Below are 25,888 nucleotides of genomic sequence, written 5' to 3' on the forward strand. Positions count from 1 at the left end.
CCTTCTATTAATTGGTCTAGTAATTCTATCCTCTCCTGGAACGTCTCTTGTCATGTGAAATGTTTAATGTCTGCTGTCCCTCCTGTTTCCTCTGTCTCTTCTTCACAGGAGGAGCCTGGTGATTTGACAGGGGTGCCGGAGGAATATCACGATCTGCGCACGGTGTTCAGTCGGTCAGGGCCACCTCTCTTCCTCCACACCGGTCGTATGATTGTAGTATTGATCTCCTCCCGGGAACCACTCCCCCCGGGGTAGACTATACTCTCTGTCGGCTCCCGAACGTAAGGCTCTCGAAGATTATTTGTCTGTAGCTCTTGCCGCCGGTACCATAGTCCCCTCCTCCTCTCCCGCCGGAGCGGGGTTTTTTTTTGTTAAGAAGAAGGACGGGTCCCTGCGCCCCTGCATAGATTATCGAGGGCTGAATGACATAACAGTGAAGAATCGTTATCCGCTTCCTCTTATGTCTTCAGCCTTCGAGATCCTGCAGGGAGCCAGGTTTTTCACTAAGTTGGACCTTCGTAACGCTTACCATCTCGTGCGCATCAGGGAGGGGGACGAGTGGAAGACGGCGTTTAACACTCCGTTAGGGCACTTTGAATACCGGGTTCTTCCTTTCGGCCTCGCTAACGCTCCAGCTGTCTTTCAGGCATTAGTCAATGATGTCCTGAGAGACATGCTGAACATCTTTGTTTTCGTTTACCTTGACGATATCCTGATTTTTTCACCGTCACTCCAGATTCATGTTCAGCACGTTCGACGTGTCCTCCAGCGCCTTTTAGAGAATTGTCTTTTTGTGAAGGCTGAGAAGTGCACTTTTCATGCCTCCTCCGTCACATTTCTCGGTTCTGTTATTTCCGCTGAAGGCATTAAGATGGATCCCGCTAAGGTCCAAGCTGTCATTGATTGGCCCGTCCCTAAGTCACGCGTCGAGCTGCAGCGCTTTCTCGGCTTCGCGAACTTCTATCGTCGTTTCATCCGTAATTTCGGTCAGGTGGCAGCTCCTCTCACAGCCCTTACTTCTGTCAAGACGTGCTTTAAGTGGTCCGTTTCCGCCCAGGGAGCTTTTGATCTCCTCAAGAATCGTTTTACATCCGCACCTATCCTTGTTACACCTGACGTCTCTAGACAGTTCGTTGTCGAGGTTGACGCGTCAGAGGTGGGCGTGGGAGCCATTCTTTCTCAGCGCTCCCTCTCTGACGACAAGGTCCATCCTTGCGCGTATTTTTCTCATCGCCTGTCGCCGTCGGAACGTAACTATGATGTGGGAAACCGCGAACTGCTCGCCATCCGCTTAGCCCTAGGCGAATGGCGACAGTGGTTGGAGGGGGCGACCGTTCCTTTTGTCGTTTGGACTGACCATAGGAACCTTGAGTACATCCGTTCTGCCAAACGACTTAATGCGCGTCAGGCGCGCTGGGCGCTGTTTTTCGCTCGTTTCGAGTTCGTGATTTCTTATCGTCCGGGCTCTAAGAACACCAAGCCTGATGCTTTATCTCGTCTCTTCAGTTCTTCAGTAGCCTCCACTGACCCTGAGGGGATTCTCCCTGAGGGGCGTGTTGTCGGGTTGACTGTCTGGGGAATTGAGAGGCAGGTAAAGCAAGCACTCACTCACAATCCGTCGCCGCGCGCTTGTCCTAGGAACCTTCTTTTCGTTCCCGTTCCTACTCGTCTGGCCGTTCTTCAGTGGGCTCACTCTGCCAAGTTAGCCGGCCACCCTGGCGTTCGGGGTACGCTTGCTTCCATTCGCCAGCGTTTTTGGTGGCCCACCCGGGAGCATGACACGCGTCGTTTCGTGGCTGCTTGTTCGGTCTGCGCGCAGACTAAGTCCGGTAACTCCCCTCCTGCCGGCCGTCTCAGGCCGCTTCCCATTCCCTCTCGACCGTGGTCTCACATCGCCTTAGATTTTGTCACCGGACTGCCTTCGTCAGCGGGGAAGACTGTTATTCTTACGGTTGTCGATAGGTTCTCTAAGGCGGCTCATTTTATTCCCCTTGCTAAGCTTCCTTCTGCTAAAGAGACGGCACAAATCATCATCGAGAATGTTTTCAGAATTCATGGCCTTCCGTCAGACGTCGTTTCGGACAGAGGTCCGCAATTCACGTCTCAATTTTGGAGGGAGTTTTGCCGTTTGATTGGGGCTTCCGTCAGTCTCTCTTCCGGCTTTCACCCCCAGTCTAACGGTCAAGCAGAACGGGCCAATCAGACTATTGGTCGCATCTTACGCAGTCTTTCTTTTCGCAACCCTGCGTCTTGGTCAGAACAGCTCCCCTGGGCAGAATACGCCCACAACTCGCTTCCTTCGTCTGCGACCGGGCTATCTCCTTTTCAGAGTAGCCTCGGGTACCAGCCTCCGCTGTTCTCATCTCAGTTCGCCGAGTCCAGCGTCCCCTCCGCTCAGGCTTTTGTCCAACGTTGCGAGCGCACCTGGAAGAGGGTCAGGTCTGCACTTTGCCGTTATAGGGCGCAGACTGTGAGAGCTGCTAATAAGCGTAGAACTAAGAGTCCTAGATATTGTCGCGGTCAGAGAGTTTGGCTCTCCACTCAGAACCTTCCCCTTAAGACAGCTTCTCGCAAGTTGACCCCGCGGTTCATTGGTCCGTTCCGTATTTCTCAGATCATTAATCCTGTCGCAGTGCGACTTCTTCTTCCGCGATATCTTCGTCGCGTCCACCCGGTCTTCCATGTCTCCTGTGTTAAGCCCGTTCTTCGTGCCCCCGCTCGTCTTCCCCCCCCCCCCCCCCCCATCCTTGTCGAGGGCGCACCTATCTACAGGGTCCGTAAGATTTTGGACATGCGTCCTCGGGGCCGTGGTCACCAGTACCTAGTGGATTGGGAGGGGTACGGTCCTGAGGAGAGGAGTTGGGTTCCCTCTCGGGACGTGCTGGACCGTTCGCTGATCGATGATTTCCTCCGTTGCCGCCAGGTTTCCTCCTCGAGTGCGCCAGGAGGCGCTCGGTGAGTGGGGGGGTACTGTCATGTATTGTCATGTTGTGTCCTGTTCCTGTTCTTTCTCTTCACCCTGTCTCCCTCTGCTGGTCGTATTAGGTTACCTTTTCTTCCCCTCTTTCCCCCAGCTGTTCCTTGTCTTCTCTAACTACCTCGTTCACCCCTTTTCCCACCTGTTCCCTTTTTCCCTCTGATTAGGCCCCTATATCTCTCTCTGTTTCTGCTCCTGTCTTTGTCGGATTCTCGTTTGTGTTTCTCATGCCTGAACCAGACTATTGTCGTGTTTGCTGCAACCTTGTCCTGTCCTGTCGGAATCTGCCAGTTCATCTAACCTTGTCCTGTCCTGTCGGAATCTGCCTGTCCATCTGAGCCTACATGTGTTTCGTCATTAAAGAAACTCTGTTTTGTTAATTCGCTTTTGGGTCCTCATTCACGCACCTGACAGACCATGTCAAATGTAATTCATGCCTGGCCATCTGGCAATATTGTTGAAATGCATTGGAAGTTTGCACCAACTTTATGGAAGACCATTTTCACTCTTATTTGCCAAGCAAAATGTTTGTGTGTTGCACCCATAGGTAAAAAAATACCGGACTAGAGTGCTATCACAGATAGAACAACGAGCTGTTGTTTCACCTGATGTGTAAATCTGAAGCATCCAATTTTTAAATGGTGTTTGGCAACCAAAAGGTGCGTTACCGTCACCAACTAAATCCATTACACGTTGTGATACAAAAAGGACGAAATGTACCCTACCAACTAACCCTACACTAATTTTAAAAAACACCCAGACCCTATCTGACGGCCTGGGTGGATGGGACACTACCATTCAACGCACCATGTTACTCTTTTGCAGTAAAATTTCACCACAACACCTATTGTCTGTAATTTACGTTCCATTTCTGCGGTACAGTTGATAACCATGGCAATGAGTGCTAAAAAGCCAACCTTAATGAAGCACATTTCATTCCTAGACCACTCTGTAATGGTAAAGGTCTACTACTCACTGCAAGGCTATAGACTAACTTCTTCCACCAACTTTTTCATTTCATGGCACCAGCACATGATTTGGTCGCACAAATTTCTCTCCCCTGCTCAGCGATAATGGCCTGACCTGTGTCCCATAATTTACCTGCATTCCATACAGAACGAGGCTAATAATGACTAGCCATCTTTTAACATGCCCTTCTGTTCTTACACTGATTTGGATAGATTTAGTCACGGTTCAACGTTAATTGTGTTTCTCACTGGCAGTTTAGAAATGCATTGGGTGCATTCTTTCTCGCTCTTGAGCTAGTAATAGGCTACATTTGGTTATTCATTAATTATGTGTTAAAAAGCTGTGTGATATAATTTTGTAATGTAAGACATTATTCTTTAGAAGTGTATACATTTTTGTTTCTAAAGTAGGTCTGTCATAAGAAAATATGTACATCTCAAAATAAGACGTTGCACCTTTAAGGCAGACTGCTTTTCAAAAGAGAGTAGGCTAGCCAAGACTAACGCTAGGTGTCTTTTTGCAGCTTTATTTTTTGTAGACAATCAACAGTAGCCAGTAAACAATTATTTTTCCAGGGACAAGTACGACAACTGAGGTATTTCATCTAACATATCCAGGGAATGCATTTTGTTATTCATTTGTATCCCAATTGCTGCAACTCCCCAATGGACTGGTGAGAAGCGAAGGTCAAGAGTCATGGGCTTCTCACAGTATGGACATTGCAATTTATTACCCTGGCCACATCTGCAGTCCTCATGCCAGCTTGCAGTATGCCTAAGGCACATTCATGCAGGTGAGCAGGGGCCCTGGGCATCTTTCTCTTGGTGTTTTTCAGAGTCAGTAGAAAGGCCTCTAGTGTCCTAAGTTTTCATAACTGTGACTTTAATTGCCTACCGTCTGTAAGCTGTTCGTGTCTTAACGACCGTTCCACATGTGCATGTTCATTAATTGTTTATGGTTCATTGAACAAGCATGGGAAACAGTGTTTAAACCATTTACAATGAAGATCTGTGCAGGTATTTGGATTTTTACGAATTATCTTTGCAAGACAGGGTCCTGAAAAAGAGATGTTTCTTTTTTTTTGCTGAGTTTATATACAGTACCAGTCCAAAGTTTGGACAGACCTATTCATTCAAGGTTTATCTTTATTTTTTATTATTTTCTACATTGTAAACTATGAAATAACACATGGAATCATGTAGTAACCAAAAAAAGTGTTCAACAAATCAAAATATATGTTATATTTGAGATTTTGGACATACTTTAAGACACTTCAATGATGAGTTTGGAGATGCTACAAAGCCAGTCTTGGTGTCTTAATCTCTTAATTATTAAATCACTCAGTAAATCAACCTGCACATTTCTTTAACAGACAGATAAACCATAAAGATTTCTATACATTATTTATACACAGGAAGAAGAGTAGGGATAATGCATTGAAACTTAAACCAATTGTCGTGGTCATTTCCTGTATTACTAAACATTGAGAGAGCAAACCACACACAAGTCAGTTATATTATAAAGTCCATCTTTAATTATATGAGTTCACCATAGCCCCGTGACTCTCAAATCAATTCAGTGTCTATAAATGAATTCTCTGGGTGCTTACAAAACAATTCTTAGTATCATTTATAGCCAAGACACACCCTCAACTCACATGACGAATAACAGATCTTAGGAACATTACAAAGGAAGACTTTACTTGAGGAGTATCCCATAGCCAGACAGCATTAGCTATAAATTATCGTTCAGTTTGGTCTTCTAAACAAAGTTCTTATCTCGTTCTTGGTACAACACAGTACCAAACCATTACCTCATCCAATGGCATATATCAATTGTCAATTCTAGATACTCCCATCTCAAATACACCCCCTCCTGGACAAGCTCACCGAGACAGTGAGCCTCTTAGGTCATACACTAAATCAAGATAAGGGTAACCTCAGAGGGGACATACAATAGTTAGACACATTCCCATAAGAAGACAAGCCTCCATTCTGTCCTCCTCCCCTCCTGATATTCTTCATAGCATCACATGGTTTAACAGATACCTTGACATATGAACACAAGCCTGACCTCTCCCCTCTCTGGTTCCCTAGTGAGTAAGCCCTAGCAGAGAAGGGATAACTGCCAACAGTATTATCCAAAAGAAAACATCCTAATGACAAATATCTCACATAAGCATTATTATGTAAATAAAACATCTTATTTATCAATGTTACCTAACTAATTCTGATTCTGCTACCACACAATTCACACACATACTGGAGGAAGAGAAAGTGTGATGTTATTTTAGATATTTATCCCCCCATTGCCTTTGCCCCCACAGGAGGTTGAGGAGGACGACCCTGTCCCAGAGATCCGTAAAGACCACTTTGAGGAGGCCATGCGTTTCGCCCGCCGCTCAGTCAGCGACAACGACATCCGCAAATACGAGATGTTCGCACAGACATTACAGCAGAGCAGAGGCTTCGGCAGCTTCCGGTAAGAACACGCATAACACATACAGTGCCTTGCGAAAGTATTCGGCCCCCTTGAACTTTGCGACCTTTTGTCACATTTCAGGCTTCAAACATAAAGATATAAAACTGTATTTTTTTGTGAAGAATCAACAACAAGTGGGACACAATCATGAAGTGGAACGACATTTATTGGATATTTCTAACTTTTTTAACAAATCAAAAACTGAAAAATTGGGCGTGCAAAATTATTCAGCCCCCTTAAGTTAATACTTTGTAGCGCCACCTTTTGCTGTGATTACAGCTGTAAGTTGCTTGGGGTATGTCTCTATCAGTTTTGCACATTGAGAGACTGAAATTTTTTCCCATTCCTCCTTGCAAAACAGCTCGAGCTCAGTGAGGTTGGATGGAGAGCATTTGTGAACAGCAGTTTTCAGTTCTTTCCACAGATTCTCGATTGGATTCAGGTCTGGACTTTGACTTGGCCATTCTAACACCTGGATATGTTTATTTTTGAACCATTCCATTGTAGATTTTGCTTTATGTTTTGGATCATTGTCTTGTTGGAAGACAAATCTCCGTCCCAGTCTCAGGTCTTTTGCAGACTCCATCAGGTTTTCTTCCAGAATGGTCCTGTATTTGGCTCCATCCATCTTCCCATCAATTTTAACCATCTTCCCTGTCCCTGCTGAAGAAAAGCAGGCCCAAACCATGATGCTGCCACCACCATGTTTGACAGTGGGGATGGTGTGTTCAGCTGTGTTGCTTTTACGCCAAACATAACGTTTTGCATTGTTGCCAAAAAGTTCAATTTTGGTTTCATCTGACCAGAGCACCTTCTTCCACATGTTTGGTGTGTCTCCCAGGTGGCTTGTGGCAAACTTTAAACAACACTTTTTATGGATATCTTTAAGAAATGGCTTTCTTTTTGCCACTCTTCCATAAAGGCCAGATTTGTGCAATATACGACTGATTGTTGTCCTATAGACAGTCTCCCACCTCAACTGTAGATCTCTGCAGTTCATCCAGAGTGATCATGGGCCTCTTGGCTGCATCTCTGATCAGTCTTCTCCTTGTATGAGCTGAAAGTTTAGAGGGACGGTCAGGTCTTGGTAGATTTGCAGTGGTCTGATACTCCTTCCATTTCAATATTATCGCTTGCACAGTGCTCCTTGGGATGTTTAAAGCTTGGGAAATATTTTTGTATCCAAATCCGGCTTTAAACTTCTTCACAACAGTATCTCGGACCTGCCTGGTGTGTTCCTTGTTCTTCATGATGCTCTCTGCGCTTTTAACGGACCTCTGAGACTATCACAGTGCAGGTGCATTTATACGGAGACTTGATTACACACAGGTGGATTGTATTTACAGTGCCTTGCGAAAGTATTCGGCCCCCTTGAACTTTGCGACCTTTTGCCACATTTCAGGCTTCAAACATAAAGATATAAAACTGTATTTTTTTTGTGAAGAATCAACAACAAGTGGGACACAATCATGAAGTGGAACGACATTTATTGGATATTTCAAACTTTTTTAACAAATCAAAAACGGAAAAATTGGGCGTGCAAAATTATTCAGCCCCTTTACTTTCAGTGCAGCAAACTCTCTCCAGAAGTTCAGTGAGGATCTCTGAATGATCCAATGTTGACCTAAATGACTAATGATGATAAATACAATCCACCTGTGTGTAATCAAGTCTCCGTATAAATGCACCTGCACTGCGATAGTCTCAGAGGTCCGTTAAAAGCGCAGAGAGCATCATGAAGAACAAGGAACACACCAGGCAGGTCCGAGATACTGTTGTGAAGAAGTTTAAAGCCGGATTTGGATACAAAAAGATTTCCCAAGCTTTAAACATCCCAAGGAGCACTGTGCAAGCGATAATATTGAAATGGAAGGAGTATCAGACCACTGCAAATCTACCAAGACCTGGCCGTCCCTCTAAACTTTCAGCTCATACAAGGAGAAGACTGATCAGAGATGCAGCCAAGAGGCCCATGATCACTCTGGATGAACTGCAGAGATCTACAGCTGAGGTGGGAGACTCTGTCCATAGGACAACAATCAGTTGTATATTGCACAAATCTGGCCTTTATGGAAGAGTGGCAAGAAGAAAGCCATTTCTTAAAGATATCCATAAAAAGTGTCGTTTAAAGTTTGCCACAAGCCACCTGGGAGACACACCAAACATGTGGAAGAAGGTGCTCTGGTCAGATGAAACCAAAATTGAACTTTTTGGCAACAATGCAAAACGTTATGTTTGGCGTAAAAGCAACACAGCTGAACACACCATCCCCACTGTCAAATATGGTGGTGGCAGCATCATGGTTTGGGCCTGCTTTTCTTCAGCAGGGACAGGGAAGATGGTTAAAATTGATGGGAAGATGGATGGAGCCAAATACAGGACCATTCTGGAAGAAAACCTGATGGAGTCTGCAAAAGACCTGAGACTGGGACGGAGATTTGTCTTCCAACAAGACAATGATCCAAAACATAAAGCAAAATCTACAATGGAATGGTTCAAAAATAAACATATCCAGGTGTTAGAATGGCCAAGTCAAAGTCCAGACCTGAATCCAATCGAGAATCTGTGGAAAGAACTGAAAACTGCTGTTCACAAATGCTCTCCATCCAACCTCACTGAGCTCGAGCTGTTTTGCAAGGAGGAATGGGAAAAAATGTCAGTCTCTCAATGTGCAAAACTGATAGAGACATACCCCAAGCGACTTACAGCTGTAATCGCAGCAAAAGGTGGCGCTACAAAGTATTAACTTAAGGGGGCTGAATAATTTTGCACGCCCAATTTTTCAGTTTTTGATTTGTTAAAAAAGTTTGAAATATCCAATAAATGTCGTTCCACTTCATGATTGTGTCACACTTGTTGTTGATTCTTCACAAAAAAATACAGTTTTATATCTTTATGTTTGAAGCCTGAAATGTGGCAAAAGGTTGCAAAGTTCAAGGGGGCCGAATACTTTCGCAAGGCACTGTATCATCAGTCATTTAGGTCAACATTGGATCATTCAGAGATCCTCACTGAACTTCTGGAGAGAGTTTGCTGCACTGAAAGTAAAGGGGCTGAATAATTTTGCACGCCCAATTTTTCAGTTTTTGATTTGTTAAAAAAGTTTGAAATATCCAATAAATGTCGTTCCACTTCATGATTGTGTCACACTTGTTGTTGATTCTTCACAAAAAAATACAGTTTTCTATCTTTATGTTTGAAGCCTGAAATGTGGCAAAAGGTCGCAAAGTTCAAGGGGGCCGAATACTTTCGCAAGGCACTGTAGAGGATGATGATGTTGAATAATTCTGTTGGGTGACTTTTTCTGCTCTCATATATCCTAGATCATTTATAGCCTATATACACCCAGTGGGATCACTCATTGAACTTTTCTTCTTACAAAGTACAGCTAACCTGCCATAAGGTTTACATGAGGAATGTTCTGGCACAACCAAGCTGGCTCCCCTTGATATGTACTGTACTGAGCTAAACAGTTACTTTCCCGTCCTCTCCTCATCTCAGGTTCCCCACTAGCTCTGCGCCAGGCGCTGGGCCCAGCCAGAGCTCTGCTGGTGGCAGCAGTGGTACAGTCTTCAATGAGGACAACGACGACGACCTCTATGGTTAAACCGCACTGTGGACCAAAACACAACCACTCGGTGGACCAAAGTTTCCTCACATACATTCTGGCAAAGCTGTACAATGCCGCAACACACACACCTAATACCACAACTAAAACTAAAAAAAGCCTATTTAATATTATTTACAAACCTCTCTCACCACCCTTTTATAGTTAGAGACCGCATGTTGCAGCTTGTCTGTATTCTGGCTTTGGGAGACATGTATTAATTTCAAACCTTGTAAGGATTTACACAGAAGGCTGTGGGGGATTTGGTAGAGTACATCTGCCTTCTTACTAGCCACTATTGAAGGATTCAATACTAGCCTGTAATTAAAGGAGAGGGATTGCTTATGACTTGTCATTTTTTTATAAATATATATAATGTTAAAGACATGTGAAAATTGAATTGTATGAAATGTAAACAATAAATGAACTGGTGAAGTTCAACCACGAAACTAATACACAATCTTTATTGAATGTTTAATAGTGCATTTAAGTGAAAAGTACAAGACATTTGTGCACAATCAAAATGTGCTTATTCAAGTGTACCACAAACAATTTTTTAAACATTGAAAGTTGTGTGAAATGAATGCATTACAAAAAAAGTGAATCATACAAGTAAGTGTCTTGGAATAAATGTGATTTACATTAGTGAATTAGCAATTCTTTACTAAACTCATCTTAAACTGGTGGTTTTAAAAAAGTGTTTTTACATTTGGTAAGTGATCTGTTTAGTGCTCTTATTTGTTTAGTATTTGGAGAAAAATATGTATAGCCTGATATTGTAAATAAAGTATATAAAAAAAATCTAAATGAGATTAAAACATGTAATTCTCTGGCATCACACCCAATAATGCTTGGTATGTAATGCAGGTTTGTGATATTTTTGTTTGGGTATGTGTCTCTCCCTCACGTAGCACGGGTCATAATAGTCCCAATCCATTCCTGTAGCCCACATTCTGTTGGTGAGACCGTCGCTGTCTGCAGACAGAATTCGGAGCGAGACACCTGTAGAAGCACATGCGTAATTAGGTATGTGAAAGGGAATCCCTTAAATTAGAAAATGTAATATCCATACTGTATTTGACAAGCTATGTCTAATATTTATACTACATTGCATTTAAGTTACACTGTTTAAACACCGCATGTTTATATACTGGATTCTTGACATAGCCCACCAATATCTATTGCTGTACAGTGCCTTCAGAAAGTATTCACACCCCTTGACTTTTTCCACATTTTGTTAGCCTGGATTAAAATGAGATTGTGTCACTGACCTACACACATGGTATTATGTTAAGATATTTGTACAAAAAAGGAAAAGCTGAAATGTCTTAAGTATTCAACCCCAAAGTTCAAATAAAAAGTTGCTCACAAGTTGCATGGACTCTGTGTGCAATAATAGTGTTTAACATTATGATTCCCTCTCTGTACCTCACACATACTGAACAAAAATATAAAAACGCAACGTGAAGTTCCATGTTTCATGAGCGGAAATAAAATGCCAGAAATGTTTCATATGCACAAAAAAAAAATCACTCTGTGCACAAATTTGTTTACATCCCTGTTTAGTGAGCATTTCTTCTTTGCCAAGAATCTATCCACCTGACAGGTGTGACATATCAAGAAGCTGATTAAACAGCATGATCATTACACAGGTTTAATTTGACCGGTCCACCTTGTGCTGGGGAGAAAAGGTCCTTCTAAAATGTGTAGTTTTGTGACAACACAATGCCACCGATGTCTCAAGTTCTGAGGGAGTGAGAAATTATCATGCTGACTGCAGGAATGTCCATCAGAGCTTCTTCACATGTGGGATCGTCTGATAACAGCCACCTGGACAGCTGATGAAACAGTGGGTTTGGACCACCATCACAGGAAAGCTCATCTGCATGCACGTCGCCCTCACCAGGGACTTAACCTGACTGCAGTTTGGCATCGTAACTGACTTCAGTGGGAAAATGCTCACCTTCGAATACCTGGCATTATCCAATAGAGCTCCAATTTTTATGGCATGGTCTGCCTATCCATGTGAGAGACACAGACTCGGTCTCAACCTTTAAGTCTTTGTTGAAGACTCATCTCTCCAGTACGTCCTATGATTGAATGTAGTCTGGCCCGGGGGGGGAAGGTGAACGGAAAGGCACTGGAGCGACGAACTGCTCTTGCCGTCTCTGCCTGGCCGGTTCCGCTATCTTCACTGGGATTCTCTGCCTCTGACCCTATTAAGGGGGCTGATTTAACCGTTGTCACTTACCGTGATTTGTTACTCTTTAAACAACAACCTCATACCTAGGACTTGATTACATCATTCCCCATGTACAGACAAAATTAAACATTAAATATGCTCCCTCTAATTCTCTCTCCCCTTCCGGAGGACCTGAGCCCTGGGGCCATACCTCAGGACTACCTGGCCTGATTCCTTGCCGTCTCCAGTCCACCTGGTCGTGCTGCTGCTCCAGTTTCAACTGTTCTGCCTGTGGCTATGGAACCCTGACCTGTTCACCAACGTGTGCTACCTTGTCCCGGACCTGCTGTTTTCAACTCTCTCTACCGCACCTGCTATCTCAAACTCTGAACGCTCAGCCAAGACAAAGCAACTGACATTTACTCCTGAGGTGCTGGCCTGTTGCACCCTCTACAACCACTGTGATTATTATTATTTGACCCTGCTGGTCATAAACATTTGAACATCTTGGCCATGTACTGTTAATCTCCACCCAGCACAGTCAGAAGAGGACTGGCCAACCCTCAGAGCCTGGTTCCTCTCTAGGTTTCTTCCTAGGTTCCTGCCTTTCTATGGAGTTTTTCCTAGCCACCGTGCTTCTACATCTGCGTTGCTTGCTGTTTGGGGTTTTAGGCTGGGTTTCTGTATAGTACGTTGACATCGGCTGATATAAAAAGAGCTTTATAAATACTTTTGATTGATTGATTGCATTTTCTCTCATTTCAGCTCAAATAATGGCCATCATTGATTTGAAGAAATTTTGATTGTAATTTTTTACTTTCTGTTGAAGCTTGCGCGTAGGAGAAGTGCCCTCCGTGCTCCATTTCGCATACTTTGATTTGAACTCCTACTATAATCCCGTGCTCCAATTTGTGTGCTCTGAGCAAGGCCGTATGGATTTTGAGAAACACCCTGGGAGACATTTACCATTCAGCAGGACAATAGCCTAAAACAAGGCCAAATATACACTGGAGTTGCATACCAAGGCAACATTGAATATTCCTACGTTAAAGCCATATTCCAAAATGTATTTGTTTTTTCCCCCCTCACATCAATCTACACACAATACCCCATAATGACAAAGCAAAAATACTTTGTAATTTTTGCAAATATATAAAACATTTAAAAACTGATAACGTTTACATAAGTATTCAGACCCTTTACTCAGTACTTTGTTGAAGCACCTTTGGCAGCGATTACAGCATCGAGTCTTCTTGGGTATGACAATACATGCTTGACACACCTGTATTTGGGGAGTTTCTCCAATTCTTCTCTGCAGATCCTCTCAAGCTCTGTCAGATTTGATGAGGAGCATTGCTGCACAGCTATTAAGGTCTCTCCAGAGATGTTTGATCGGGTTCAAGTCCGGGCTCTGGCTGGGCCACTCAAGGCCATTCAGAGACTTTTCCTGAAGCCACTCCAGCATTGTCTTTGCTGTGTGATTAGAGCTGTTGTCCTGTTGGAAGGTGACACTTCGCCCCCAGTCTGAGGTCCTGAGTGTTCTGGAGCAGGCTTTCATCAAGGATCTCTGTACTTTGCTCCGTTCATCTTTGCCTAAATGACTACTGACCCGTAGCACTCACATCTGTAGCCATGATGTGCTTTGAAAGGCTGGTCATGGCTCACAACACCATTATCCCAGAAACCCTAAACCCACTCCAATTTGCATACCGCCCCAACAGATCCACAGATGATGCAATCTCTATTGCAGTCCACACTGCACTTTCCCAACTGGACAAAAGGAACACCTATATGAGAATGCTATTCATTGACTACAGCTCAGCGTTCAACACCATAGCTTAGTGATGAGCTTTTGAAGGCACTAAGGACCCTGGGACTAAACACCCCCCACTGCAATTGGATCCTAGACTTCATGACGGGCCATCCCCAGGTGGTAAGGGTAGGTAACAACACATCTGCCACGCTGATCCTCCACACAGGGGCCCCTCAGGGGTGCATGCTCAGTCCCCTCTACTCTCCACTCATGACTGCACGGCCAGGCACAACTCCAACACCATCATTAAGTTTGCCAATGACACAACAGTGGTAGGCCTGATCACCGACAATGATGAGACAGCCTACAGGGAGGTCAGAGACCTGACCGAGTGGTGCAAGGACAACAACCTCTCCCTCAATGTGATCAAGACAAAGGAGATGATTATGGACTACAGGAGAAGGAGAACCGAGCATGCCCCCATTATCACCAAAGGGCTATAATGGAGCAGGTTGAGAGCCAAGTTCCTTGGCGTCCACATCACCATCAAACTAACATGGCCCAAGCACACCAAGACAGTCGTGAAGAGGGCACAACAAAACCTATTTTACTGAGGAGTGGCTTCCGTCTGGCCACTCTACCACAAAGGCCTGATTGGTGGAGTGCTGCAGAGATGGTTGTCCTTCTGGAAGCTTCTCCCATCTTCACAGAGGAACTCTAGAGCTCTGTCAGAGTGAACATCGGGTTCTTGGTCACCTCCCTGACCAAGGCTCTTTTCACCCGATTGCTCAGTTTGGCCGGACGGCCAGCTCTCGGAAGAGTCTTGGTGGTTCCAAACTTCTTAAATGTAAGAATGATGGAGGCCACTGTGTTCTTGGGGACCTTCAATGCTGCAGAAATATGTTTTTACCCTTGCCCAGATCTGTGCCTTGACACAATCCTGTCTCGGAGCTCTACGGACAATTCCTTAAACCTCATGGCTTGGTTTTTGCTCTGACATGCACTGTCAAATGTGGGACCTTATATAGACAGGTGTGCCTTTCCAAATCAATTGAATTTACCACAGGTGGACTCATCAACTTTTAGAAACATTGAGGATAATCAATGGAAACAGGATGCATCTGAGCTCAATTTCGAGTCTTATAGCAAAGGGTCTGAATACTTATATAAATAAGGTATGTTTTTTAAATTTGCAAACATTTGTAAAAACCTGTTTGTTTTGTCATTATGGGGTACTGTGTGTAGATTGTTGAGGATAAATATATATATATATATATATATATACACATTTTTAGAATAAAGTTATTTTGTTTCTGGACATTTTGAGCCTGTAATCGAACCCACAGATGCTGATGCTCCAGATACTCAACTAGTCTAAAGAAGGACAGTTTTTATTGCTTCTTTAATCAGAACAACAGTGTTCAGCTGTACTAACATAATTGTAAAAGGGTTTTCTAATGATCAATTAGCCTTTTAAAATTATAAACTTGGATTAGCTAACACAATGTGTCATTGGAACACAGGAGTGATGTTTGCTGATAATGGGCCTATGTAGATATTCCATTTTTAAAAATGTTTATTTTTTATTTTTAAATCAGCCGTTTCCAGCAACAACAGTCATTTACAACATTAACAATGTCTGCACTGTATTTCTGATCGATTTTATGTTATTTTAATGTGCTTTTCTTTCAAAAACAAGGACATTTCTAAGTGACACAACTTTTGAACAGTACTATATATGGTCTAGTACGTTTACACAACAGCTATATATGGTCTAGTACAGTGTTTAGCAAACCTCTCCTTGGGGTCCCCCATACGTCATAGTTTTGTTGTAGCACTGAACTAGCTCACCTGATTCACCTATTCAAGGGCTTGATTATTATTTGACAAGTTGTATCAAGTGTGCAAGCTGTTTAAATGCAAGGAAGTTTGAGAACCACTGGTCTAGTATGCCGTACCGTAGTGCCAAGTCGAGGTCCCAAAGGCTTCTATCCCCAAGTCATAAGAATCCTGAACAACTAATCAAAGGGCTACCCAGACCCCTCTTTTACGCTGCTGCTACTCTCTGTTTATAATCTATGCATAGTCACTAACTCTACCTACATGTACATAGTACCTCAATTACCTCGACTAACCAGTGCCCCCACGCATTGACTCTGTACTGGTACCCCCTGTATATAGCCTCGCTTGTTATTTTACTGCCGCTGTTTAATTATTTGTAAATGTTATTTTCTATTTTCTACTTAACACTTATTTTTCTTAGCACTGTTGGTTAAGGGCTTGTATGTAAGCATTTCACTACATTTGATTTGATTTGATGTCAACTCACCAGCGCTTGCTCCAAAGTCGCTGTCCAATCCAGGTCCCATTGTGGAAGAGTTGTCAGATGCAACAAAGCATGAAGTCTCTGGAGGTATGCTACTGGCATATTCACATTCGAATTCAACCATATCAAACTTGTGTTCCTCTGTGTTGTTCAATACATATTGCAGCTCCATGGTGCTGCACCGACGCATGTGCCTCTGATCAGGTGTTACCTGCGTGCATAAAACAGTCACACATCACATCCAAGACAGAGTTCAATGGTTACTGTGGCTAATATTAGGCTGGAACCATGAATTTACCCTTGAGTGTGTAGAATTTAGAGCAGGTGAATTGGGTGGCACAAGGTTAGGCTGTTCTGCCTCTGAATCACTTGACTGCGGTAGGACAGGGGCGCTTCTGCGCCACCCTATTTTATTCCTACTGTACACGCTTGACCTACGGGGCTGGTCGATCCTGGAGTTGGTATCGGCTGTTGTCGCCAATATGGCGCTCGGAGCCCCCAGGGACTTCGAACCACCATCGCCTGTGGCCCCAACCAGATGGACGAATCGGATACTCTGCGCCACTGCTGCCTTGTCATTTGAAGAGGAACGTGGAGAGCTCAAGGCCTGCGCCAAAATAGGCTCTGAAACAGAGATATAACCTTTCCCATCTTGATTTGGGACAAATGGCGCCTCTGATATTATGGTCATTCTCTGGCGCGTCGAAAGAGTAGACTGTAAAATAGTTTCGTTGTCTTTTTTTCTGTTCTTCTTTGAAAAAATGTGTAACTTGTAACCCAGGAACAAACAGTTCAACAGCAGCAGAAGAACCACGCACGGTATGAGTAAAATAAGAAGTAGTCTTAAACTTATAATTGACAAACCTTCACTCAGATTTGAGAGTGGTGTTGAAGGGCCTATTTGCGACATTTCGTCATATAGTTTATAGGATCCAATTCCAGGACGCAAAAAAATGTGATTTTTCTCTGTGAGAGCGCAGGTGTTTTGTGGGACCAATCAATTTCACTATCCAGGGTCCGTGATTGAACTCTGCAGAATGACTGCTTGGATTTTGTACTTGGCGAACCCCGTGTGCATAGCTATTTTACCCCAAATTAAGTATTTACGTGGACAATTCATTTTTATGTACGGACAGCCGAAAGAAGGCCTACTCGAAAATGTGCGTATAGGCATGAAATAATAACCCCAAACGCAGGTGACGAGTTTAATGTCCGCTTGCTTGACGCTTGTCTGTCCTGTAGAATAGGTGACAAATAGTCAATCACATCACCCAGATCTCGCTCTCATATCCAGGCTGCCGGTGACGTACAGGTGTGTAAATATTATGGCACATTGAATAAACCAAGGATTTGGAATTACAGCATAACGAATTGGCCCAAACACGCGGTTTTATGGTCGTTGGCATATATTTACAGGAAACCTTCATATTCAGCCTGGTCTAATAGACAAGACGTTACATAGTAAACATACATCCAGGAGAATCAAATTATTACGGAATGTTACATTTGGTATGGTTGCATAAGATAGATGGATACGTGAAGGTCAAGCAACCCAAGGGATGCAAGTTCAAAACTCAACACCGACAGCTTTAGCATTTCAGCTAATTATTAACTTTTCAACTACTTAGTACTTTTTAGCTACTTTGTAACTACTTAGCATGTTAGCTGATCCTAACCTTATCCCTTTTAGCTAACTCTTACCCTAACCCTTTAAACTAGCTAACATTAGCCACCTAACTAGAATTCGTAGCATATAGTAGTCATTGCAAATTCTTAACATATTACATGTTTTTCAGATTCACATATAATACAAATTGTAATTAGTAACATATCAAACGAAATGGGTGATGGACATCCACAAATTGATACATACCATACGGAATGTAACATATAATTCCAAAAGGAGTGTATCGGAATAAGATTCAGAATAATACAAAATTCTCTGTGATCACGTTGTCCTATTTGGCACACAAATACACATAGTGGTAAGTCTACAAGGACAGAAGCAGACAAGACTTAACACTTCAGAATCAACAACACTCTTGTGAGATGAGGATGATGCTTCATGTTTGGTTAAATTTTATTGATAAGCATTTTGTGACGTTTTGCCTTCCCATCTCAAACCATTTGTCAATGTCTGTCTCACTGTCTCAGTCTATTTATCAGGGAAAGACTGACTCTCAAGTCGGTGGCTGTGGTGGCAATTTTCTATGTTGTGTAAAACCTCAACTAGCTCGGTCTCCATGCTTTACAAACGTCACATTTCAAAGTGTTTAAGGTTAAGTTTAGGAATTAACTCTGAATGTTAATGGTTAAAGTTTGGGATGGGCTTAAAACAAAAATCTCAAAACAACTTTCTATCACTGGATTCGAACTTGCAACCTTTGGCTTCAGAGGCCTATTTGACGGTAAAAGTGCTCAATGTTGCCCCTAGTAGCCGGTTTCCACCTCATCCCGATATCCTCAGATATGGATAGACGTTGAATACTGACTTCTATCACAGCTGACCTGGCTGAAAACCCTGCATCAACCATGGAGGAGTGGAAATCTCTCAACAGTCCACAGGGGAGCGCTCTTTTGAGTCTTGCCTTAAAAATATTTCCTGCTTCCTTTTTCTAGTTTGTTTGAAAGTATTGCTGTCCATTGTACCATCTGTTTTTTAGAATTTTCAACTCCAACTTTAAAACATGAACTAAGTTAGTGTTCAATTTTTTCCTACCCTAAGAAGTGATGACAGTGAAGGAAAGATTACATGATTGCGAATGGGGCTGCATCTCAATAGTGTAGAGTAGCTTCTTCTCTCTCCTTTCCCTCAACTGCACTGATGTGAAAGAGTTGGATAGGAAAATATATATGCCCCATAGTAGTACACATTGCTTTCACCTACCCTGTGTTTAGCTCAATGCAGATGAAAAGAAAGGAGTCAGGAAAGGAAGCTTTTTTTTAGCATATTGGGATGCACCTATGGGCCCTAGAAACCATATTCGGAGTCATTTTAGTAGCATTTAACACTAGGTGGCAGTAGTTAACTGAACCGACATGTGCGCGACAATGGGGCAAAACAGACGGGGTTGGCTTAAATTGGATATGAAATATAGTTGACATTTTATTAACAATGTTTATTGAAAACATAAAGTTGCACATTGAGCACTTGTCTCTCAAATACGTTGTTACTGTTGTTGGTTAGCTAGCTAGCAAATGTTTTGCCATATTAGCATATCAATCAAAACACCTCAAAATGAGACATGGTGTCAAGATCAATATCAAATTAGCAAAAACGAGCCACTTACGATTCCCCACATGGCAGTATCTTGTCATTATTGCTAGCTATCTGGCCATCAAGAACCATAACGCAGCCTTCAGCTCCTTTGAAGCACGCAGATTGCTTTCGTGAGGTTGTCAGCTAACCTGTCTATGACGCAATACTGACACTTTCAACCAACAGTACTGCTCAAAACCTACTGACACCACTGATGATCTTGAACAGCTTATGTACTCATTACTCTGGGTCAACTGGCTGATCTGCACTTGGAGGTAGTAAGATAGCTCTCAGGCCTCATTAGTCTTCCTCAATTCTGTTGTAAGATGGCAATTGCAGGAGGAATTGCCTCGCCCAAGAGTTCTCTTCAACTCTTCACATAATCAAGATTGTTTGTAGTCAGGATTAATGTGAGGTTTATCTAATTTACTTTATTATGAAGTTAAGTCTTCATAGTACATTGAACAAAAATGTAAATGCAACAATTTCATCGATTTTTCTGAGTTACAGTTCATGTAAGGAAATCAGTAAATTGGAATAAATTGATTAGGCTATAATTTATGGATTTCACAGACTGGGAATACAGATATGTATCTGTAGGTCACAGATACCTTAAACAAAGGTAGGGAAAACCAACATTTCTGAGTTTTTTTTTTATTTCAGCTCATGAAACATGGGACCAACAGATTACATGTTGCATTTATATATTTATATTTTTAAACAAATTTGAGAGAAATGAACTTTGCGCATGAAACATTTCTGGGATCTTTTATTTCAGCTCAGAAAACATGGGACCAACACTTTACATGCTGCACTTATATTTTTGTTCAGTGAATATGAATGAGAGAGAGATACAGTACTAATTTTGGACACACCTACTCATTCAAGGGTTTTTCTTTATTTATACTATTTTGAACATTTTAGAATACTAGTGAAGACATCAACACATTGAAATAACACTTGGAATCATGATAATAATAATGCATAGCCCCATGTCACAAGGATCTGCACAGAATTCCTGGAAGCTGAAAATGTCCCAGTTCTTCCATAGCCTGCATGTTTGGGATGCTCTGGATCGACGTGTTCAACAGCGTGTTCCAATATCCAGCAACTTCACACAGCCATTGAAGAGCAGGACAACATTCCTCAGGCCACAATCAACAGCCTGATCAACTCTATGCGAAGGAGATGTGCTGCGCTGCATGAGGCAAATGTTGGTCACACCAGATACTGACTGGCTTTCTGATCCATGCCTGTACCTTTTTTAAGGTATCCTGTGACCAACAGATGCACATCTGTATTCACAGTCATGTGAAATCAATAGATTAGGGCTTCATGAATTTATTTCAATTGACTGTTTTCCTGATATGAACTGTAACTCAGTAAAATCGTTGAAATTGCATGCTGAATGTATTTTTTGTTTTGTTCAGTGTATTTCACATTTCCTTTTGTGATATGGACATGCTTATTCTTATCCTGAATCATAGTTCATGACCAGTGTTGAACATTTGAATAAAACAATAAAACACAACCTTTTTTTTAAATTCAGGTATTTTCATTTATTTAACATGCTTTTCTTTGTCCATTTGTCAATTTAGAATAAAACATTAACATCTGGTATAAGTTAAAGCACAAATATATACAAATGTTTCAAATGATTCAGTTGAACATTTGACAAATTCATCTCTTTTAGAGACAGTTATAACTATATTTGTACATTAGTACAGTCTTGTACACAAGTACATATTTGTTTATTTATTGTAATAAATCAATGTAAAAGTGCAGACATATGAACACCATACAACTGGTAGAATAATTTTGCCACGTGACAATCAACTACCTCAGGCTTCTCTAATGAGTCGAATGACTCTATTGGCATACCAAATTCTTGATATAGGCAACACAGTAAGAGTACCTCTACCATTTTTCATTCAAGAGAAAGGCTAGTCAGTCAGTCAGAAAACGTGCCCAGACACTCAGGAGTCCATTGGCCTGTTAAACTGTAAACCTTTTCCCCTGTGGCATTGTAGATGATGAATAGTGCCTATAATCAAAAAGGTATATATGTTTTTAAAGATTCCATTCCTGCCATTGTCTCTTAACCAAGCACAGAGAGAAGCTGTGCTGGATTGTCATAGCACCTAGCAAGGCTGTGATTGTATCGGCTAGCTGTTGTGGTCGTTAGCACGATAGCATGTTAGCACCCAATGAGGCTGTGTTTGATGATCTCTTTGGACTGGGGAGGGATCCTGTCAGGGAAGGCCACCTGGAACTCCACCACCAGGTCGCCACGTGTGGTGGGGGTCTTGGCATGGGGCAGCCCCTCGCCCCTCAGCCGCCGAATGGCGCCGGGCTTGATGACGTCACTGCACGGTAGTGGCATCGTCCTGTTGTCGAGGGTGGGGACGTTGACTGTGCATCCACATAGAGCCTGGAAAGAGCGAGGAAGACAGTATTTGTTAATCTTCCCCCTTTTATGTTGAGAGCGTTTGGTTACATAACAGTGGAAGCAGTCGACCCCATAACATAATGTATGAAACCTACCAGGGCAATTTTCTTAAGTGAGTGTTATATCAGACTCAAATGTGGAGCAATTTACCCCCAAAGGCGATGCTTTGCTCTGTTATGCAACGATAAGTGTTACAAATGCTATACCAGTAATGTTCTCTCTATTCTGGCTGTGGGTGTCGGTTCTCAACAGAGTGACTGAGTGGGGCCAGGGCAAGATGAAGAGGCGCTTGTTGAAGAGCCTGCAATGTCTGTGAACACTACCATGCTAATCTGAGGAGCCTGGGATGTGGGAGTGAGTGATTGTAAGCCAGAGAGAGAGGAAGCTAAAGGCTGGCACAGAGCAGAGGAGTCAGTGGGGGAGCAAAGTGAAAGCAGTGTGAGGGGGCGGCTGACAGAGGCTATATTTAGCTACTGCTGATGCTGTTCTCTGTAGGGGCCGATGAGGTAAGTGAGGGGAGGTGTTGGTGGGCACTGTGTGTTATTGGGGGGTTGTTAGCTGGGCTAAGGACAAGGTTGGAGCAGTAGGGGTTAGCTGAGAGGGGCTCTGAATAGAACAAAGTGTTCTCCCTACAGCCACCAATTTGAGCCATTATCTAAAGTACAGAAGTGGCATACTTCAGCTATGCGTTGAAGCATTATGTTACACTGAAAGTATGGCAGTGCTGTACATCTGCTAATACTAACTGCATTATATAACCACTATCAATTTTAAGTTGACACACAAGTTCACATGAACACAAACGTACTTCTTTGAGGGTGATCTTTGCCGTATAGACTATGTTGGACCCGTCCCTCTTGTAGTGGGGGTGTTTCTTGTCCTTGAGGATGAAGGCCACGTCAGCGGGTTTGCTATTGGCCGTCTCGTCACCCTCTCTGGGAAAGGTGATCTTGGTACCCTCCTTCCATCCCTTTTTCACCACCACGTTCAGGACCTTGTCCTCAGTGCGAAAGCTGCGGCCGTCTGGGTTGAGGCGGTGCCGCGTGATCTTCATGTGCTTAGAGCAGCCATGGAACACCTCTTCTAGGGTCACCAGGAGGTCGTGCACCACCGCCACGCCCTGCCGTCGCCCGCGACGAAGTTTCTCACCGTTGGGGCCGTAGTTACCATGGTAACCATCACCTTTGCTGAAGGTGAAACGGTTAAAGGGATTGAAAAGCTCCTCCTCGCCGTCGGGCCCGAAGAAGATGTCGAAGTGGTCGGAGCCCTGGAAGAATGTTGAGAAGGTCTCGTGGGCATCGCCGTGGTAACTATAGTGATGGGGGTTGTTCTCTTTGCCTGCCATGGACACCCCGCCTCCGTTCTTGAGACCTGAGACACAAAAGAAAAAAGACAACTTCAGTTAGTACAGTTCACTCAGGCAGAAGTGTGACCTTCCATCTTGTCTAATCTTGTATTCTTCTCCCACTCTGAGACAAAGTTCTTACTCGTATATTTAGCTCAACACTTCTGGATGGCTTACTAAATTTATATAGTGGCACTTTGAAGTTTGACAAACACTTTCTTGTCGCTGGCTGACTAATGGGCTGGCTCTCAGGGGGACCAGGTGCTGTAGATTTTTGCTACATACAACAGCACTTGCCGGCCAATTGACAAAGGGAAAGAAGGAAAGGCTCTCACCTTCTTCTCCAAACTGATCATAGATGACCCTTTTCTTGGAGTCGGTCAGAATCTCATAAGCTTCTGCAATCTCCTTAAACTTGTCCGCGGCATCCGCAGCGCTGTTCTTGTCGGGGTGAAACTTCAGGGCCATCTTCCTGTATGCCTTCTTGATTTCATCTTCATTGGAGTCAGACTCGACACCCAGGACCTTGTAGAAATCCTTCCCCACAGGCCTGGACAGAACGGGAACCTCTTGGTCCTTCTGGTTCTCCTGGAGAAACAGGGTGGGAGAAGAAACACGTTAGAGCTCTACTGCACACAGAATAGCCAAGTTTTAAAAGGACAAATGTCTTTGCCTCAATGAAGCCATCGAAAGCCAGAGCTGGATAAGATGTCATAGAAAGAGAACTAACTCCCTGGGTTGTGGGCTATAAACTTCAACCACTCCTTATAGCGCTCTCACTCCCATGCCCATAATAATGCATTTCCAAGCACCAGGCAGCTTTATGACACCCAGCAGGTGTGACATTCAACAATTGATTGAGAATGACCCAGACAAGTAGACTATGATTGTCAGCAAGCCTTCTGTGCTAGTACCAGTTTCAGAGGACACATACTTGGAATTGTCACCTGTCAGTCCTTTGAATACAAATTACCACAACTTATTCTTTATTATTACATTCAGCCTGTGAAAATAGTATTGTATGAAAACTAGCCCATGGCAAATGCAATTCAGGCCAGTTAAGTCTTCTAGACTGTAATGCAGATCTGTCTGTGCATCTAAATGCAGGCAACGTGACTATAGGGGGAACTCATGTGTATGAGCATCTTGAGGCAGACTGCACCTCCCACCACAGATGCCAGCTGAGCCCTGATTGGCTCAACTACGCTACACTGTCTGCATTGAAATTAGGGGTATAAAGCATATATAGTAGGCTACTGGAGAACCCGTTGACATTGTGCAAACTGCTCACACACAGTGTGTATAAGCTTTTAAAAAATATATAATTCCTTATTTTACCAGATGAGTTGACTGACAATACATTCTCATTTACAATAAAAGGAACATTAAATATTTATATATTCTCAGCAATTAAACCACTAGTCTTTAAACTCACTGTCAACCTTTTAATGACACAACCATTAGGCACAATTTATGACATACATGAGTTTAACGGACATGGGCTACTTGCATTTGATATAATACATAACAATCTATAAATTACTGAAATTTAGACACATTTCAAAAATATAACTTACCCCTGATGAAGAGCCCGAGCTGTCATTCCTGTTCATAACGCGGACCTTGCACTTGCCATTTTTGGTTTTCACTCCAAACTGGGTCCAGATCAGAACCATAGTGTTCGCTTATTGAGGAGCTGTCCGCTGTTTTTTGGTGCTGAAAAGCTCTTGGCTGTTTTAGCTGTGATTGGGCTGTTGGTTGACTGAGCGGCTGACTGCAGACTGTGCTAAATACTGCCGTGGCAGCCCTTTACTATACACTCAACACCCACGCAGCGTGACCGAGCTTTCCCCAAAACCGCCCATTTTCCTACGCACAAGAGGGAATACCGTGGCTACCGATTCCTCCGCGAGACCATTGGCGTTCGCTTCATGATCATGCGGATGTAACCGCCTCCTTCTCCTTGTTGAGACTCGTTTCCGGGATTCTTAGCAGAAAGCTCACGAGCAGTCACGACCAGTGAGTTGAATCCTCAGAACCGTCTAGGTTTGCCGATTGAAGACCTGACATTTAGACATCCCTAGAGACTCTGTAGCGGAGTTTCTCAACTCCACGATGTAAAATGGAGTTGAGTGACACGTGGATGGACTGCACCCCTGACTACATCGAGTTGCTGTCAGTCAAGATTTCAATGTTTATGCTTTCCTTTCCTTGTTTGTCCTGTGTAAATGCGAGCTTGTCCGTAGTTTTGAAACTGTACCTGTGCTTCTCCTGATTGTTATAGAGTTATCAGTTGGATTTGAAAGCTAAAGTTTAAAAAAGAGCATTCTGTGCATGCCCTGCCAAAATAAAAACATCCGCTGTTCTATCTCCATTAACAAACAATGGCTACCTTTGCAAAGGTTGCAAATGCTACGGATTTCAGCACCCTAAGAAAAGCTCACGTTAACACAGGACAAATATAGGTACAAGGGAAGCATTAAATTGACATGTTTTATCAACTGACATTTCGATCAAGTCGATAAAATCACTCCATTGTA

At 43.1% G+C, this 25,888-nt stretch overlaps 2 protein-coding genes and 1 long non-coding RNA gene across 4 annotated transcripts in view; 1 reads left to right on the plus strand and 2 right to left on the minus strand.

The window, feature by feature from the left end:
• Positions 1-10,835, plus strand: part of LOC110509565 — a 30,616-nt gene extending 19,781 nt beyond the window's left edge. For both annotated transcript variants that reach the window (XR_005040520.1, XR_002471446.2), the window contains exons 3-4: positions 6,273-6,427; positions 9,929-10,835. This is a non-coding gene — a long non-coding RNA (uncharacterized LOC110509565). The remainder of the gene's footprint in view (positions 1-6,272; positions 6,428-9,928) is intronic.
• Positions 10,477-17,339, minus strand: LOC110509564 (protein huluwa). The gene is made up of 3 exons (XM_021590518.2): positions 16,594-17,339; positions 16,299-16,506; positions 10,477-11,036 (listed from the first exon to the last, which is right to left on the minus strand). The coding sequence occupies exons 1-3, from the start codon at positions 17,203-17,205 to the stop codon at positions 10,870-10,872; spliced, it is 987 nt and encodes a 328-aa protein (XP_021446193.1). The 5' UTR covers positions 17,206-17,339; the 3' UTR covers positions 10,477-10,869.
• Positions 17,340-20,943: 3,604 nt separating this feature from the next.
• On the minus strand, positions 20,944-25,684 carry LOC110509566 (dnaJ homolog subfamily B member 5-like). The gene is made up of 4 exons (XM_021590520.2): positions 24,926-25,684; positions 23,684-23,936; positions 22,812-23,374; positions 20,944-21,985 (listed from the first exon to the last, which is right to left on the minus strand). The coding sequence occupies exons 1-4, from the start codon at positions 25,022-25,024 to the stop codon at positions 21,752-21,754; spliced, it is 1,149 nt and encodes a 382-aa protein (XP_021446195.1). The 5' UTR covers positions 25,025-25,684; the 3' UTR covers positions 20,944-21,751.
• Between the last annotated feature and the right edge of the window lie 204 nt (positions 25,685-25,888).

Source organism: Oncorhynchus mykiss, chromosome Y (assembly GCF_013265735.2).
Source record: "Oncorhynchus mykiss isolate Arlee chromosome Y, USDA_OmykA_1.1, whole genome shotgun sequence".
Taxonomy (NCBI): domain Eukaryota; kingdom Metazoa; phylum Chordata; class Actinopteri; order Salmoniformes; family Salmonidae; genus Oncorhynchus; species Oncorhynchus mykiss.